Source organism: Plecotus auritus (genome assembly GCF_963455305.1).
Source record: "Plecotus auritus genome assembly, chromosome: 7".
In the NCBI taxonomy this organism is placed as follows: domain Eukaryota; kingdom Metazoa; phylum Chordata; class Mammalia; order Chiroptera; family Vespertilionidae; genus Plecotus; species Plecotus auritus.
In genome coordinates this window covers 3424044-3441141 of record NC_137774.1, presented here as the reverse complement: position 1 = coordinate 3441141, position 17098 = coordinate 3424044, and the positions used below count along the sequence as shown (strand labels likewise).

The 17098-nt window shown below is 57.8% G+C and overlaps 2 protein-coding genes across 4 annotated transcripts; both read right to left on the bottom strand.

Annotated features, from left to right (window-relative positions):
* Positions 1-4057: 4057 nt before the first annotated feature.
* TRIM65 (tripartite motif containing 65) lies at positions 4058-9742 on the bottom strand (the record flags this gene model as incomplete). Of its 2 annotated transcripts, none has more annotated exons than XM_080678151.1 (6): positions 4058-6768; positions 7511-7576; positions 7710-7884; positions 7968-8201; positions 8442-8537; positions 9341-9742. In XM_080678151.1, the coding sequence occupies 6 exons, from the start codon at positions 9740-9742 to the stop codon at positions 6176-6178; spliced, it is 1566 nt and encodes a 521-aa protein (XP_080534277.1). In that variant the 3' UTR covers positions 4058-6175. The 2 variants fall into 2 exon arrangements, with proteins under 2 accessions (XP_080534277.1, XP_080534278.1); XM_080678152.1 differs by having other exon boundaries at positions 7710-7830.
* Positions 9743-10632: 890 nt separating this feature from the next.
* On the bottom strand, positions 10633-16027 carry MRPL38 (mitochondrial ribosomal protein L38). Of its 2 annotated transcripts, none has more exons than XM_080677221.1 (9): positions 15875-16027; positions 15562-15741; positions 13921-14055; positions 13636-13844; positions 13416-13488; positions 13249-13294; positions 12128-12286; positions 11758-11894; positions 10633-11561 (listed from the first exon to the last, which is right to left on the bottom strand). In XM_080677221.1, the coding sequence occupies exons 1-9, from the start codon at positions 15939-15941 to the stop codon at positions 11425-11427; spliced, it is 1143 nt and encodes a 380-aa protein (XP_080533347.1). In that variant the 5' UTR covers positions 15942-16027; the 3' UTR covers positions 10633-11424. The 2 variants fall into 2 exon arrangements, with proteins under 2 accessions (XP_080533347.1, XP_080533348.1); XM_080677222.1 differs by having other exon boundaries at positions 13267-13294; positions 15875-15980.
* Positions 16028-17098: the final 1071 nt, after the last annotated feature.

The following is a 17098-nucleotide window of genomic DNA, read 5'->3' as shown; positions in this document are numbered from 1 at the left end:
ACTCTCCCTGCAAGACCCCAGGGTAAGAATGTCTACTTTAGAAATATGCTATGGAGAGCCTCCTGACATCTTCCTCTAGGGAGAGGCGGGGGGGGGGGGGGGGAAGAAAGCTAAGAGCTAGGAAACGTTGAAAGAGAGGTGCTCTCCACTCCCGCCGGGGTGGGTGTGGGGGGGATTCATGATAAAGGCGGGAATCACGAAGGCCCTCCTGGAGGAAGTGACATTTGAGCTGGGCGTTCGCAGACTGACTGCTAGGACTCAGGCATGCAGAAACCAGGGCAGGAAGAGATCTTCAGGGCAGAAGGACAGCGAGGGAGCGGGCCTGGGCGGGCCTGCATTGGCGGGAAGGCGGGTAATGAGTTCCATACGCTGGTTTCCACAGGAGCCCTTGATCTTGAAGGTCCCTTGTTTGCCAAGACCAGGAGCGGCTCAGAGGCTCAGGCGTCAGCGCCACCCTGCTCCTGGGCTTGCGGAGACCACAGGCCTGCCTGATTCTGGAGGGGAGAGGGGTACCTTTTGGGTTGGGAGAGTCAGGGGCGAGTCCCAGCTGGCCCTCTGCCTCCTACCCACAGCCTGTTCAGGAAGATTTGCTCCCCCAGGAAGGCATGGCGATTTGATCTGTCAGGGGGGTGGCATCTTGTTTTTGTTTTTTAATATATTTTTTTATTTCAGAGAGGAAGGGAGAAGAAGAGAGAGAAACATCAATGATGAGAGAGAATCATTGATCGGCTGCCTCCTGCACACTCCCCACTGGGGATCAAGCCCACAACCCAGGCATGTGCCCTTGGCCAGAATCGAACCTGGGACCCTTCAGTCTGCAGGTTGACGCTCTATCCACTGAGCCAAGCCGGCTAGGGCATGGGGTGGCACTTTGATAGCTATTTGCGTTATCATAGCTTTAAAGTTGTCTGCTCAATATAGTCATTCCTTTTCGGTGAGTTGGCTCTTAAGGGGAAAGGGTAACGGGCACTTTGGAGCTCTGCTGGAGCATGTTCCTGCCTGCATCTCCCTCTGTCTCTACCCTTACAAGGACTGCTGTGAGGGATGGGAAATGGAATTCCCACACGCTCCGTATCTTGCCATACAGGACACATAACTAGTTCTGCAGAGGAGGAAGAATTTAAACCCAGAAGGCGCAGGCTGAAAATAATCCTGAACCTCATCGATGAGTCTGTCTGGTTGCAGGATTGCTTAAGAAATAAATAAAGCCCTCACCGGTTTGGCTCAGTGGACAGAGCGTCGGCCTGCGGACTCAAGGGTCCTGGGTTCGATTCCGGTCAAGGGCATGTACCTTGGTTGCGGGCACATCCCCAGAAGGGGGTGTGCAGGAGGCAGCTGGTCCATGTTTCTCTCTCATCCACGTTTCTAACTCTCTATCCCTCTCCCTTCCTCTCTGTAAAAAAAATCAATAAAATGTACTAAAAATAAATAAATAAAAGTCGACCAGAAACAAAAATGAACCAGCAAAAGCACCCCAGCCGCGGCGAGTCATGAACAAGCCAGCCTCGCTCTGCTTGCATCTTCGAAAGAAACTGAAACGGGACCCACGCCTTTTGAAGAAGTTTTATTTATTTATTATTATTTTTTTAATTTTATTTTTAATTTTTTTTTTTAGATTCTAGCTTTTTTAATTAAGGTATTATATGTGTACATATCTTACCATTGCCCTCCCCACCCCACCTTTTTTTGTTTTTTTCTGTATTCTTTTTTTTTTTTTAAATATATTTTATTGATTTTTTACAGAGAGGAAGGGACAGGGATAGAGAGTTAGAAACATCGATCAGCTGCCTCCTGCACACCTCCCACTGGGGATGTGCCCGCAACCAAGGTACACGCCCCTGACCGGAATCGAACCCGGGACCCCTCAGTCCGCAGGCCGACGCTCTATCCACTGAGCCAAACCAGTTAGGGCCCCACCCCACCTTTTGAAGAAGTTTTAAACAACGGGATGTGTTTATTTCCAATAATACACTTAGAGTACCTAAAAAGTAAACGGTTTCAGCCGAAACCGGTTTGGCTCAGTGGATAGAGCGTCGGCCTGCGGACTGAAGGGTCCCGGGTTCGATTCCGGTCAAGGGCATGTGCCTTGGTTGCGGGCACATCCCCAGTGGGAGGCGTGCAGGAGGCAGCTGATCGATGTTTCTCTCTCATCGATGTTTCTAGCTCTCTGTCCCTCTCCCTTCCTCTCTGTAAAATATCAATAAAAAAAAATATATAAAAAGTAAACGGTTTCATGTAACGAGGCTTAGAATAATAAAAACTGGCAGTCCTGGCCCCGCATAGCCCAGATTCTTGCTCCCACGAACAGCCAGTTCCTGCCAGCAGTTACCTCCGCTCTCAAGTGTGTCCTCGTGAGCCGTGAGCCTGGGTGGGTGCTGTGCTCCCATTCTTGGAGATTTACATTCTTATTCACTTACCTTTCATGTTGAAGTCCATTGTTTGGATCCCAGACCTTCCTCTCCCTTCACTGACTTACTTCTTTGCTTTTGAAAAGTCCTCCGGGGGCTCCCTGAGACTGGATGGGCAAGTGCCGGCAGAGGTCTTTGTTCAGGCTTCAACCTTGATTGACAGTTTGGCTGGGTATGGGATTCTAGAATGGAAATCCTTTCCTCTCCGAATCTCAAAGGCCTGGCTCCATTGTCTTCCAGCTTCCAGTCCCCTGACTTGAAGCCACGTTTCCTACGATTGCTGTGCTGCTCCCTTCCTTCCCGTCCTGCCTGGGGGAGAGCCGCCTTCTCTCTACCCCTCACCTCTCTGACCTCCAGCCCAACTCCCTCCAACTCCACTAGCCCCATAAGCCCCTAAAAGATTTACTTTTTAGTTGTTGTTTTTTTGTTGTTAAGCCTTACTTGAGGATATTTTTTCCATTGATTTTTAGGGAGAGTGGAAGAGACGGGGAAAGACAGAGAAAAACATCGATGTGAGAGAAACACGTCGACTGGTTGCCTCCTGCATGAGCTCTGACCAGGGCCTGGGCCGGGGAGGAGCCTGCAACCAAGGTACTTGCCCTGGACCGGAATCGAAGCTGGGACCCTTTGGTCCGCAGGCCGACGCTCTATCCACTGAGCCAAACCGGCTAGGGCTACTTTTTAGTGTTTTTTTTTTTTTAATTCAAACTTTTTATTATTATTTTGTATTCATTTCAGGTGTACGGCATGGCAGTTAGACAATCCTATACTTTACACAGTGTTCCCCCCTATATTTTCAGGACCCACCTGGCACTATACTTAGTTATTTCAATATTGACAGTATCTGCTGTCTTGTAAAACCGCTCCTGCCCTCCCGTCCTTGCTCTGTCTGTGTGTTCCTCCTCCTGATTCTGCCGCCCAGACGCCCAGACCTGTGAGCAGGGGGCGGTAGAGCTGGAAACACCCATGCTAGTCAAATGGTACACCCCAACGCCCCTGCTTGGTTTCCCTCCCTACCAACGCATTTCTCTGCCAGAAGCAGGTAGACCGAGCGTACTGCGGGAGCTCTCTGAGATCTGCAAGTGCTTGTCCCCACACCTAGAGAAGCACTGCTCCGCCCCCTCCACAGAAGTGGCAGTAGCATCTCGTCATGTGACATAAAGGTTCATAGTCACGATCCAGAACACTCCCACAGAACAGTATGGAGAGGACCAACACCCCATGAGAAAGTACATCCTATCTAATAAAAGAGCAATATGCAAATTAACCGTCACTCCGCGACAAAATGGCAGCGCCCATAGCCACAAGATGGCGGTGCCCAGTCCTCTTAGCCCCGCCAGAGTCCCGCAGTCTGCCCAGCGGCGGCAGCCCGGGGTGTCCGGCTGGGAGGCGCCAGCGCCTGGCGTGATCACCGGCCACAGCCTGGGCTGGGGTCTCAGGCCAGCAGGGCCGTGCACCCCCACCACGCAATCTTCTGGCCAGCGGCGGCAGCCTGGGCTGGGGTCTCAGCCTGGCCTGGGCTTGCACCCCTTGCAGTGTCATCCCCGGCCAGTCTGAGACGGCAGCCTGGGCTGGGGTCTCAGCCTGGCCGGGGTGCGATCCCCTTCCAGCGGTGGCAGCCTGGGGTCTCAACCACTGAGTCACACACGCCAGGCAGATATGGAGGAATCTTAAATGTTTCTCTTTTTAAAATATATATTTTATTGATTTTTTTTACAGAGAGGAAGGGAAAGGGATAGAGAGCTAGAAACATCGATGAGAGAGAAACATCGATCAGCTGCCTCCTGCACACTCCCCACTGGGTATGTGCCCCCAACCAAGGTACATGCCCTTGACCAGAATCGAACCTGGGACCCTTGAGTCCGCAGGCCGATGCTCCATCCACTGAGCCAAACCAGTTAGGGCTGTCCAATATGCTAAAGAAAAAACCCTATCTAATAAAGAGGGAATATGCAGGGGAGGGCATTTGGGGGTGACTGGGTTGTCAGGGGAGGGCAGTTGGGGAGGATCAGGCTGGCAGGGGAGTGTTTAGGGGGTGATCAGGCTGGTAGGCAGAAGTGGTTAGGGGCAATCAGGCAGGCAGGCGAGCAGTTGGGAACCAGCAGTCCTAGATTGTGAAAGGGATGTCCAACTGCCTGGATTGGGCCTAAACAGGCAGTCGGACATCCCCCGAGGGGTCCCAGATTGGAGAGGGTGCAGGTTGGGCTGAGGGACACCCCCCCCCAGTGCACGAATTTCATGCACCGGGCCTCTAGTTCATAGAATAAAGGGCCCCTGGGAGCCGAAAGGGAGCCAGTCTTCCGTCCTCTGTCCCTGTCAGAGTGTGGGCTCAGCCAGCTGGACACGTGTGTTGGGGCCCTCGGATGAGGAGGGATGGTTGGGAGCTGTACCCTGGGGTAGCCAGCAGCGATGGCCGCGTGGCCAGCCCAGTCCTGCTTCCTCCCCACGGGGTAGGCTGTTCAGTGAGGTCCTGGTGCCTCCTGTTACTCTGTCAGGCTGCCCAGTGTGAGACGCCCCCTCCCAAGTTTGGGGAACTCCCCACACCTTAGGAATCTGATTGGGGGCTCCTTGCCCAGGCTGTACCAATCAGAGGCCTGGCCCTGTCCTTGACCAAGCCACACGGCTGAGGAGCCAAGGCCACAGATGGGGTTTGCCACCGTGGCAGTGACCAAGGCCAGATACCAGTGTGGGAGGGCGATACTCTTCTAACAAATACAAACGTATTTTGTACTTTTTGGAGCGTTTGCATGTTATACTTTAGAAAGACTTTATTTTTAGGAGAGAAATACTGATTTGCACTTCCCCTTATTGATGCATTCGTTGGTTAATTCCGGTATGTACCTGACCGGAGATCGAACCCACAACCTTGGCATATTGGGACGACGCCCTACCCTCCTCAAAAATACTCATCATGGCAATATTTTTATGTGCTCAAATCCAACAATTTGAATGTCCGATAATGGGTCAATAAAACCTGATAGCCATGAGAATGACTATTTATATGATCATCATTCAGGAAACAATTTTTATAATGTGAAAAATGCTTATGTTCAATAAAAATGCAGAAAACACAACTGTTTATGGAGTGGCAGCCACAAGGATGTACAAAATAAAAGAGATTAGATTATAGCAAAACGTTAAGAAAAGCCCTGGCTGATGTGGCTAGGTGGATAGAGCATTGGTCTGCGGACTGAAGGGTCCCGGGTTTGATTCCGGTCAAGGGCATATGCCTGGTTGTGGGCTCGATCCCCAGTGGGGGGCGTGCAGGAGGCAGCCAATCAATGGTTCTCATCATTGATGTTTCTATCTCTCTCTCCCTCTCCCTTCCTCTCTGAGGCAATAAAAATATATTAAGAAAAAAAAGAACTTAAAAAAATGTTAAGGAAAAAAGAGATAGAGATAAAGACAGGGGAGGAGGAGGTAAAAACCACCTTTCTCTAGACTGTCTTTAGGAATAGTTTGCGGTTCCCCTCCCCACACCCTGAAGCTCCCCTGGCTACAGTCTCGGTGGGAGGTACGCTGGAGCCGCTAGTGCACTATTTTGCCGCAGTCTGTGGCGTGTACCACACCGCACGGGCTCTCCTGTAGGACCAGGAGTCCCGGGGCGCTGCCCTTGCCTCTGACGCCTGGGCAGCCCCTGGAACTGGGCTCTGCCTGGAGCAGGGGCCTCCCATTTTACTCCATTCCTAGTCCCTGTCCCCTTTCAAAGAGGCTGGAAAAGTCAACTCCAGTTTGGGGGTCCCTCCACCCCCACACGTGGCCCAGCCTCACCCTGAGTCAGTCTGCTGGCCCACAGCTGGCCCCATGATAGCTGTGGCCTCAGGGAGCCTGGCCTCCGGCCGATGGCACAGGGTCAGGGTCCTACCCTCCAGGAGCCAGAAGACGGGGTGGAGGGGCTGGGTGAAGATGGCGTGGAAGGTGTGCAGGCGCTGGGTCTCGGGCTCCAGGCTGTAGAAGGTGAGGTAACCAGAGGCCAGATCCAGGTCCATGCCCAGCAGCTTCCCCGGCACCCCTCGGAGGCGCTGGACCGCTCCGTTATGCCAGGCCTGGGCGCTGTCCTCCTGCACACACAGCCCCCACGAGCCGGGCCCACGGCCGATGTTGTCCGTGTAGGGCCCCAGCTTGCGCCGTGCCAGGTCCGGGTAGGCGACGCCCAGTGTCACCAAGTGGTTGGACGTTTGCACCTCCCAGTAGTGCCGCCCGGACTGGAAGCTCTGGGCGCACTGCACCTGCCACAGCTCGAAGCTGCCTGGCTCAGCCGGGCCTCGGGGCTCTCGCCGGTGCTCTACCTGCCGGTCCTGCCGAGACAGGTAAAGGTGGCGGTTGGCACTCTCCGGGTCAAAGGTCAGATTGCGATAATCTGTTGGGGAGAGATGGACTGGAGGTGAGCGGGCAGGGTGCCTGTGCGTGTCCACCCTCTGGGGACAGGAGAGACGGCGACGGACGCTCCACTGGTGGCAATTAAACCCCTGCCAGGCACACTGCCCGCTGAGCGAGCGCTCAGTCCTGGAGGCGACCTCTGAGGCAGAACCGGCCGTTAGCCTCATTCCACAGATGAGAAAACTGAGCTCCAGGAAGGGAACTAACTCGACAGCAGTGGAAGGAGCACGAGCGATCCAGCTTTGTGTGCCTGGAGCCTCCTTAAACACTACACTGGCTCCGCGTGTAAGAGGTGTGCCTCCTGCCCTAGCCGGCTTGGCTCAGTGGATAGAGCGTCAGTCTGCGGACCGAAGGGTCCCAGGTTCGATTCCGGCCAAGGGCACATGCCTGGGTTGCGGGCTCGATCCCCAGTGGGGGGGCGTGCAGGAGGCAGCCAATCAATGATTCTCTTTCATCATTGATGTTTCTATCTCTCTCTCCTTCTCCCTTCCTCTCTGAAATAAATAAAAAAAAATAAAAAAAAAGAAAAAGAGGTGTGCCTCCTGCGACAGGGGTGCCGGGGGCGAGGCCAGACCCAGGGAAGGGAATGGACGGGGCAGTCATAGCACGTGCCACACACACACACGTGTACACACACACACGTGTACACACTGTATCCACATGTGTGCACAACGCACTCACAGGCACACACAGATGCACACGCATGTGCTGGGCCTCCTTACTCTGCCAGAGTTTCCTCCTCAGCGGACAAACCGGGCTTGGGACCAATGCCAGGGCATCTGGGGTCTCTAGGGGGCAAAGCAGTGTTAGGGGGGTGAGAGGGAGGGGAGCTCATGGGGGCTGGGCCCTGATTCCACTCCCACCCTCAGTGGGAGGGGCAGCTGGGCTCAGGGTGAGGGAGAGATGTGGGGTCAGCCTTACCCGGGGGGCCCGAGTCAGCCGCCTCCGCTGGTGCCCCGCGGGGGTCCCCATTGTCCAGGAGGAGGCCACAGAGCTGGCTCAGAAAGTCCTTCAGGCCGTCCAGCTGCTGATCTGCATCCCACTGTGGAGGGGTCAGCGGCCCAAGAGGCCCTGGGGGCGCCAGGAGCTGTGACCCCTGAGTCCGGGGGCAGCTGCAGTGAGCCGGGAGCAAGGGGCAGGCACCCTGGGCCCTCAACCTGCCGCCCTTTGTCCTGGTACCTGGAGGAAGGTTCGGTCATCCGACTGCTCCAGGAGGTCCTGGGTCCTGCGGTCAAAGACAGCTGTGGCCTCCAGGTGGCCCTGTAGCCGCTGCTCCTCCTCCTGGGCCTGTGCCAGTGCCCGCGTCTTGGCCACCTCGATGCCCCTCAGTGCCTTGATCTGACGCATCTCCAGGGCCTGCAGCAGGCAGCTGAACTTGCCAGAGACCGTGGAAGCCAGGGTGCAGGCCGAGCTCTGGATGGGCACAGGAGGAGCCTAGGGTGGCCGGGGCCACCGCTGCCCACTGGACTGAGGGGTGCGGATATGGGGAGACAGGGTCCCTGGAACCTCTTTCCCCCATTCAGCCCCTCACTCCCTGAGGCCAGGAGGCATTTTCAAGGTGGCTCACACCTACTGCCCAGGGTCCCAGGGGCCAGCTGGTGGCTGCCTGGAGAGCACAACGTGAAGTGGGGGGTGGGATAGGCGGGTCGCTACCTGGATCCGGCGGCTTCGCTGCTGCAGCTCCTGTAGCTGGCTCTCGGCCTGGGTGGCCTGCTGCCGGGTGACCTCCAGCATGGCTCTCAGCTGGGCCTATGGTGTCCACCGGGGGACAAGGGACAAGTGACAAGAGGGGACCGGCATTGGCTGTGAAGTGTCCCCCCCTCGTGCTGCCCCCGGCGAGGCTGACCAGGGGGCACGAGGGGAAGAGGGCACTTCTGTTTGGCGGTGCCCCCTCTGGCCCCCTCTGGATATAAATGAAATGTCCCGGAGCAGGAAAAACTCCCGCTGCCGGGATCTGCTTCCCTGCCCCTGGCCAAGCACCTGTCTGGCTTCCTCTCCTCCCAGCCACACATCCAGGTGAGGATGGGTGTTAGCCCCCCTTCCAGACGAGGAAATGGTGAGAGGTTGACAGTGTGGCCAAAGCCATCAGGTCTTCCTGAGTCCAGGCCCGTGCAGGGAGTGGGTCATCTGACTCCCCCAGAGGACACCCAGCAGCCCTACTTCACTTCCCCTCCTTCTAGCAAAATCCCCCTCCACTGGCCCAAGTGCCATGGGTTCTACCACCTGTGCCCGCCCCCCCTTGTTCCTGTCATCTACTGGCCCACTGCAAACCCTCATGCTTAGTGCCCGGTCTCTGTGCCACCAACAGTCTCACCCGGGCCTATTCCCTGAGACCTGGGCAGCCACGGGGGTCACCTCCAGCCCTCTGGCTCTGGCTCCTGACCTCCTCACCTGCACAGCCCTTAGCTTCACCCCCTCAGCTCCTCACTCCCCAACCCCACCAGGGCCTTGTCCCCAGCTCGGGCATCTATTCCTCCCTGTTTTCTGACCACCACCTTGGCGTAAAGAGGCTGCCTGCACACAGGGAGAGCAGAGGGGCACCGGTGTGTCACCTCGCGCTCCCGGCGCTCCGCGTCCAGCAGCACCCGCTCGTGGAGGCGACAGTCGCCGACGGTGCACGCGCTGCACACGCAGCGGCCCTCGGTGCGGCAGAAGAGCTCGAGCGGCCGCCCGTGCTGCGGGCAGCGCGCGCCCGGGTCGGGGTCTGGGCCGGGGCCGGGGGCCGGGGGCTCGGCGCGCACCACCTCCACCACGTCGCTCAGGGCCACGTTGCGGCGCAGCTCGGCGCGCGCGGGACAGAGCTCCCGGCACTCGGGGCACTCCTCGTGGGAGCGCCACCAGTCCCGGATGCAGTCCCCGCAGAAGTTGTGGCCGCAGGACAGCGTCACCGGGTCCTGGTAGAGCTCCAGGCAGATGGCGCAGGTCAGCTTTTCCTGCAGCAGCTGCTGGGCCATGGCGGCGGCGGCGGCGGGAGGGCGGGAGCACCCCCGGGGAGGTCCGCGCCTTTTAAAGGGACCGAAGCCCGCGGGTGCGGCGGGGAGGAGCGAGGGCCCGCCTAGGGAGAAGAGGGGGACAACCCTCCTCCGAGGACCGGGACCTGCCGCCACTCCCAGCGCCCGCGGGCTTCCGCGCACCCAATCCCGCCCTGCGACTCCGCCCACGGCCTCCCACTCAGTCTAGTCCAGAGCCACCCCTGCCTGCCACCTGCCACCCCTGGCTGGGAGTTGGGGTCCCGCTCTCTCTGGTCTCACCCTGGGACCTCCTCCCCGCTTTCCTAAACCTCAGTGCGGCAGCTCCTGAGAAGGCGGTCCGGTCCCAGCCTCTAGAGACAAGCACCCCAAGGGGCCTCCTCCTGGCTGAGGGCCTCATCGGGAAATCTGCCGCCCCGCCGACCTCCGGCTACAGCGGTTAAATGGACGCTGAGTGTCTGGCAGTAAGAGCGGGCGCGCAGCCAGTCCTCATTCAATGCTCTCCACCCAAGGGCCCTGCTGCACTTTTCCCTTGAGCTGAGTCTCAGGCATTTGCCAAACCAGGGTGTCTCCCTTCTCTTGGCTGCGTATCAACACGAGGTGGGCCTTTCTGGTCAGTAAGACAGACCAGTCCAGCTGCTTTTTCACACCCCCTTTCGTGGAAACCGGAAGCACTTAACTGCACTTGAACCCCCCCCCCTCTGTGTGAGCCCGCTGCTGCTCTAGAACCTCAATTTTCAGAGCAGTGGCTCCCCGCAGCTGAGCAGAGGGCTTGATTGCAAACCCACCTGCCCCGGGGCAGGGCAAGTCTGCCTGGGACCGGCTGGAGGAGGGTTAACTCTTCTGACCACGCTGGTCCATTTATTTATTTTTTTAAATATATTTTTATTGATTTCAGAGAGGAAGAGAAACATCAATGATGAGAAATAGTCATTTATCGGCTGCCTCCTGCACACCCCACACTGGGGATCGAGCCCACAACCCGGACATGTGCCCTGCCTGGGAATCGAACCCTGGTTCATCGGTCGATGCTCAACCCCTGAGCCATGCCAACCCGCCGACTGTAAAGGTAAGCTGCCCTCAGTGCAATGCAGCATCGTGTCTTGGGTTGTAAGTATGTGAAGTCGCTCGTTCTGGAGAAGGTGCACAGAGCTCCTCTCGGTGGCTACAGGCGGTCTTTCCCTTTAGAGTCAGACATGCCCTGACCACCGGGGAGGGGGCAGGGGCTATCTGTCCCAAGCAGGGGCGTGAGCCTGAGGTCTCGGAGACCTGACAGGCCAGGAGCCTGCACCCCACAGCCGGCCAGGGGCCAATGCTCAGTGGGCAGACCTCTTCCCAGAGGCCTGTGGGAGGAGCCAAGACCTCGGCCCGCTTTTTCTTCTGGACCAGTCTTCAGCCACTGGATCACAGGGGTTACTTCCTGGGGTGAAATACAACTCCTTGGGGGTGGGGAGGGGATCTGGCTGCTCCTGGAACACAGACCCAGACCAGCTAGAGCAGGAATCATCTTTATTCATACACCCACCCTGCACCAGAGGGGCTGCCTGAGAGCGCCCAGAGCCCCACAGCCTGGCCCCTGGAGCTGTGTTTATGGTTCCTGCCTGCGGAGCCTGACAGAGTGGCCCCAGGCCCAGCCCGCCCTCTGAGGTGGGTGGCAGTCTAGCCACTCAGTAGATGCCATAGGTGGGTTCGTGACTGTCTCTGTACCGGTCCAGGTAGCGAAGGGGCTGCTTGTGGGGGAAGCGCTTCTGCTTGGGGTGGTAAGGGGGTGGCCGCACAAACTCGAACACGGGCTCCCGCATATCTGCAAGAAGAGTTAGGAGTGTGGATGTGGACTGCTCCGCCGGCCCGGACCCCCATCTTGTCTCTAGGTTGAGACTAGCCAGCCAGCACAGCGGAGGACTGGGCGACTCCCCGAGACCAGGGAGAACTGCCTGCCAGGTCTGGAAAGGTCTGTGAGTGTGCGCCAGCCACCCCCTCCTGCCCCCCACTGTCCCTACCCAATAGCTGGTGGAAGGTGTGGGTGACCGAGTCGTCCCAGCGGCACTGGAAGAAGGCCAGGCCAGCTGGAGTCATGGCTTCCTGGTGTTTCTTGTAGAAATCAAAAGTGTGGAAGGTCCGCTGGGCAAGCTGGTAGCTGTGAGATGGGGAGAATGTGAGCGGGGAGGGGACACCAGGGCCCCACACCCCCTCTGCCCCATAGGCAATCCTGAGAAGCCCCTTAGGGCCTGCCCAGCACAACCACTGTCTGCCCGTCTCAAGTGCCCAGGGAAGGGAGAGGCAGGATGACTGAGCAAGGCTGGCCATTGCTGGGAAGCTGGCCTGAGGCTGGGGGTGGGGGTGCAGGGACCTGTGTGGGGTGTAGATTACCAGGGGGAGGGCCGGGTATCCTCAGAGAAGTCGATTGGCTTCTCCTGCTTGAAGAGCAGGAAGGCAAAGCGGTGGAAGCCAGAGCCCCGGGCAGGGAAGGGGGGCAGGTAGGGACACGTCTCCTGTCCTTCAGCCACCCTGTTGCCTGGGATGTTGGTTCTGGCAGGAGGAAAGGAAGCTGTTAATTGCCACTGGTCAGAAGTGGCGGCGGGAGCGTCCCCGTCCAGCACTTCCTAGGGGCTGAGACAACGCCCGGGGGACACAGCCTACAAGGACCTCTTCTGCGCAATCAAGCAGGAGCTGGAGCTCTGCGAACCCCTGGGGCTCAGAGGCGGAGGACTAGCTGCAGAGTCGGGATGAGAGCAAAGGCGAGCAGCCTGTTTGCTACGCCCTGGGGAGCTGGGGGGGCAGGAAGAAAGCCGGTGGGGCTGCCACAGCCACTCTGGCTGAGACCATGACACCTTTGAGCCGCTTCTTTCTCTGTTTCCTGAAACTCTGGGCTTTGTCAGAGTGTCTGTCCAACCTGGCACCAGAATGGCCACTGTACCCACCTCAAGAGGCAGCCCCAGAGGGTCCTGCTGCATCGGTTGGTAACTGCAGCTGAATGAAAACGACAGAAACCAGCCTCCCAGTCACTGGCCTCGATTACCCAGAAACTCCAAAGCTGCGGTCACCTGCCTGACCTCTGTCCCCTGGTGTTCAGAGCCAAAAGCCTCCGAGAAAGCAAAAGGCTGGCCACCCGAGCACGTCGCAGCTGCCAGAAGCCTCTCACGGGCCCCCTCTCATTGGACTGTCACAGAGCCCCTGAGGGTGCGTAAGGAACGTGGACGCATCGTCCTAGATTTACGGGTGAGGAGATGCGTTCAGGGAGACCAGAAGGCCCGTGGGAGCAGCCAAGGCCCGCTGCCTGCTTTTCTTCTTACCGGTTTCCAGCCACTGGATCGTAAGGCCCTCGCCCTCTCAGGAAGCAGAGGTGAGGGGCCACCTCCAGGGGAGGGAGGTTAACCCAAGTCCCACTGCTAATCCGAGACGGAGCCAAGACTGAAATTCCGGTGCAGCTCTTCCCAGGATGCCAGGGCCTCCCCGCATGCCTGACCCACGGCCCCACCCCAGGTACTCACACCAGCCAGTGGACGTACTCGGCATCCGGCTCTAGCAGGTGTCCATCTGCACGTAAACAGACCCACTGACTGAGGGCCCATGAAAGGAGCCGGGGCTGCGGCTCTCCACCTGGCCCCGCCCCAGGCCCCAGCCCCAGGGCCCTGGCTCCCGTACCCTAGACACCTACCCAAGTTGGTGAGCAGCAGTGTCCACAGGGAGCCCTTGTCTGCCTCATAAGTCACCTCTGGGGCCTGGGCCGCCTGATGGGGAGAGAACGAGGGAGCTGTCACGCCCACCAGGGACAGACAAGCTGTTACAAACAGATGTTCTGGAGAAGGGAGGCACATGGCCCTGCGGGGGGTGTGTCTGTGCGCACAGAGCAGGAAGGGGCACAAGCCAGCAGTTACCTCTGTTGGAGTGACCTCATTGCCGTGGTACACAGGCATCACGTCATCCTCACCCACGGTGTAGGCCACGTGCAGGGGGACTCGGGGCACGAAGGTGGCCCCGTGGAACAGGTCTCGGTAGAGGCCATAGTACTCCGCCAGACGCTGCTTGTGGTAGGGCCCACAGGTCCTCTCCCACTCAGCCCGCACAGCCTCCAGCGGAATGCACACTGGGAAGGAATAATGCCAGCTGGGCCCAGGGTGGGGGCAGGGACACAGCAGGGCCTCTCCCCTGGGAGGGCTTACCTGTGCGGTGGCGGGCGGCCCGCTCCTCCTCCACATTGGCCTTCAGCTCCCGGAGAACCTGTTTCCGCTCCAGCAGCTGCTGGGTCCGACAGACCTTGGGTGGAGGCAGCCCAATGTCAATCTTGTCTTTGGGATCTAGGGAGGAAAGATGTGTTGGAGGAAGTGGGATCAATTCTTGGCCAAGCCACCTGTCTCTACCTAGTCCTCTCACTTGCCCAAGATCTGCTGCTAAAGCTTCCCCTTTAATTCACAAAACTAAAACACCGTGTAGTCTGCTTCTCAGACCTGAGCAGGGTCCAGTTGCTAAGCAAATTGGATAAGCTTGAGATTGCATTTTCTAATCCCTAACCCCTTCCACTGTCTGTCTAGGTCAGGCGTCCTCAAACTGTGGCCCGCGGGCCACATGCGGCCCGCCGAGGACATTTATCCGGCCCGCCGGGTGCCGCTGCCTGTCCTGCTCAGCAGCCGACTGGTCCCGGGCCCGCAGTGCGCATAGGAATTTGTTCATAGTTGTTTTTCTAAACTATAGTCCGGCCCTCCAGCGGTCTGAGGGACAGTGAACTGGCCCCGTTTAAAAAGTTTGAGGACCCCTGGTCTGGGTCATGGGAAACAGGCACATGGCCTCCCAATTATAGTTGGGATCACCTTCATACTGTCACAGCGGGGCTCCGTCACACACCTGTGTCCTCCGTAGAATAGCTGAAGCTAGAACTTAAAGAAGCACTTCTCACACTTTAATAAACGAGCCATACAAGTCACCGGGAAAATTTCTTAAAATTCAGATTCTGACTCTGCAGGTCAGAGTGGGAACTGAAACCACATTTCTTTTTCTTTTTTTAAAGTCTCACCCGAGGACATGATTTTTATTGATTTTAGGGGAAAGAGGAGGGGGAAAGAGAGAGGAACATCAATCAGTTGTACCCTACTGGGGATCGAACCCAAAACCTGAGCATTGCCTGTCTAGGATCGAACCTGTGATCTTTTGGGGTACCTGAGGGGCTCCAACCATCTGAGCCACACTGGCCAGGGCATGGCAGTGCATTTCTAAGGAGTTTCTAGGCAATGTCTGTGCTGCTGGTCCCAGAACACGCTTTGAGTAGCAAGGCCCTAGAGAACTTTTAACCCAACACCTTTCCCCGTTTGGACAATAACAGTCACACACTGCACCCTCAACACTGGCCCAGTGAAGGTTTCAAAAGGATGCACTTGTAGATTGCTCAAGGGCAGCCTTCCCCAGGCACCTGGTCCAGGGCTTTCTATTTCATTCAGCAAAGTATTGTACACGGTGGGGTGCAAGGATCCAAAGACGGTTAAGGCAGACGGGACCCTGTCCTTCGGGGGCTCACAATCTGGGAGAGAGGCAGCGGAAAGAACGTACAGTGTGGGCAGGGCGACACACGGGGTATTTTAGGGGCACAGAGCGGCGCTCTGACTCGCAATGGTGGGGGCGGCGGTCAAGAAAGACTTTAGGAGAAATATCTAAGGTGGAACTCTAATGGGGGAGGGAATTTTTCAAGCAGGGGGACCAACAGGCGTGAAAATCCTGGTTGGACAATACTACCAACGCGGGATGCAGGCTGGCCCCCGCCCCCCAGTGCTCGGGGCCCGCACCCACAGCCCCCTGCTCCGGGCGCCTCGCACCTGACTCCACTATGAAATGCTCCCGGTAGGTCCGCCACCAGTGCGGGGCCCGCGCCTCCTGCTCCGCCCGGCGCCGGTAGCGGTCGAAGCTGCGGTACTTCTCCAGCCGCTCCAGGTTGCTCACATCGATGTCCTCGTTGGGCATCGGCCCCAGAGGCGGGGTCCGGCGGCTCAGCGCGGCTGCGGGCAGAGAGCGGGACGGCTCAGGCCGGCGACGGCCCGGCCCCTCGGAGGGCGGGCGGACGCTGGCTCGAGTCCCAGGGTTCGGGCTTAATGGGGACCTGCAAGAGCCCCACACCCTTAGACCCCTCACCCGAGGTGCTGAAGCACCGCCATCTCCGACTTGCGCCCAGCACTGCCTGCCACAAGGGTGCCGCCATCTTCCCTCAGGTCGGCCCCGCCCCCGCCTCTAGAAGCCTACTGAGGTGGCCGCGACGGCGCCTGAACGCCGCGGAGGCCCCGCCCCCGACAGACCACGCCCCGCCCCCGCTACCCAGGAGCCACGCCTCCACCCAGGCCCTGCCCCACCCCGCCCACCAGGCCCTGCCCTCGGACCCCTGAGCCACGCCCCCGCCCAGCCAAGGCCACGCCTCGGACCAAGGAGCCCCGCCCCCGCCCAGGCCAGATTCCTCTTTGCAGGGGAGAGCCGGCGGTCCTTTCCTTCCCGCTAGAGGCGCCAGAGGCGGTGGAGGGCCCTGGGCTCCCGGTCCCGGAAGTGCTCGGAGGACGACAGGGCGGAGCTGGGAGCGGTCGGGGCTCCTGCCCGCGGCCGGCCACCCGGGGGTGGCACAGACCCGGGGCGGCAGGCCAGGCCTGGCCGATGCCCGGATGCGTGGAGCTCCCTGAGCCTCAGACCCTCCGGCCATGGTGTGTAGCTTGTAGGCGGGAGGTCCCAGGCCCCCCCAGTTCTAAATAAGCATTGAAAGCCACTGTTGGAGTGTAAATTGGTCCAGCTACTTTACGGAACAATTGGCCAGTAATTAGTACAGTTTTAACTAGTCAAGTTAAGCACATATTCTATGACCTAGAAATTCTACTTCAATCTAGTATCTACCTTAGAGAAGTGCTTACATATATGCGGAGGCATGCCCAGCACTGTCGTGGCAGTATTGTTTACAATAAAATCCCAATAAAACTGTAAACACCCGCCAAAGCCGGTTTGGCTCAGTGGATAGAGCGTTGGCCTGCGGACTGAAGGGTCCCGGGTTCGATTCCGGTCAAGGCATGTACCTTGGTTGCGGGCACATCTCCAGTGGGAGGTGTGCAGGAGGCAGCTGATCGATGTTTCTCTTTCATCGATGTTTCTGGCTCTCTGTCCCTCTCCCTTCCTCTCTGTGGAATATCAATAAAATATATTAAAAAAAAAACCAAAAAACTGTAAACACCCTATATGCCCATTAGCAAAAGAATGAGTAAATAAATTGTGGTATATTCAAACAATGAAATAGTATTCAGCAGTTAAAATTCATGAACTGCAGCTACATGAAACAAGGTTAAATGTAAAAAAAAGTTGTGGAAAAACAAAGCTTATTGGTAT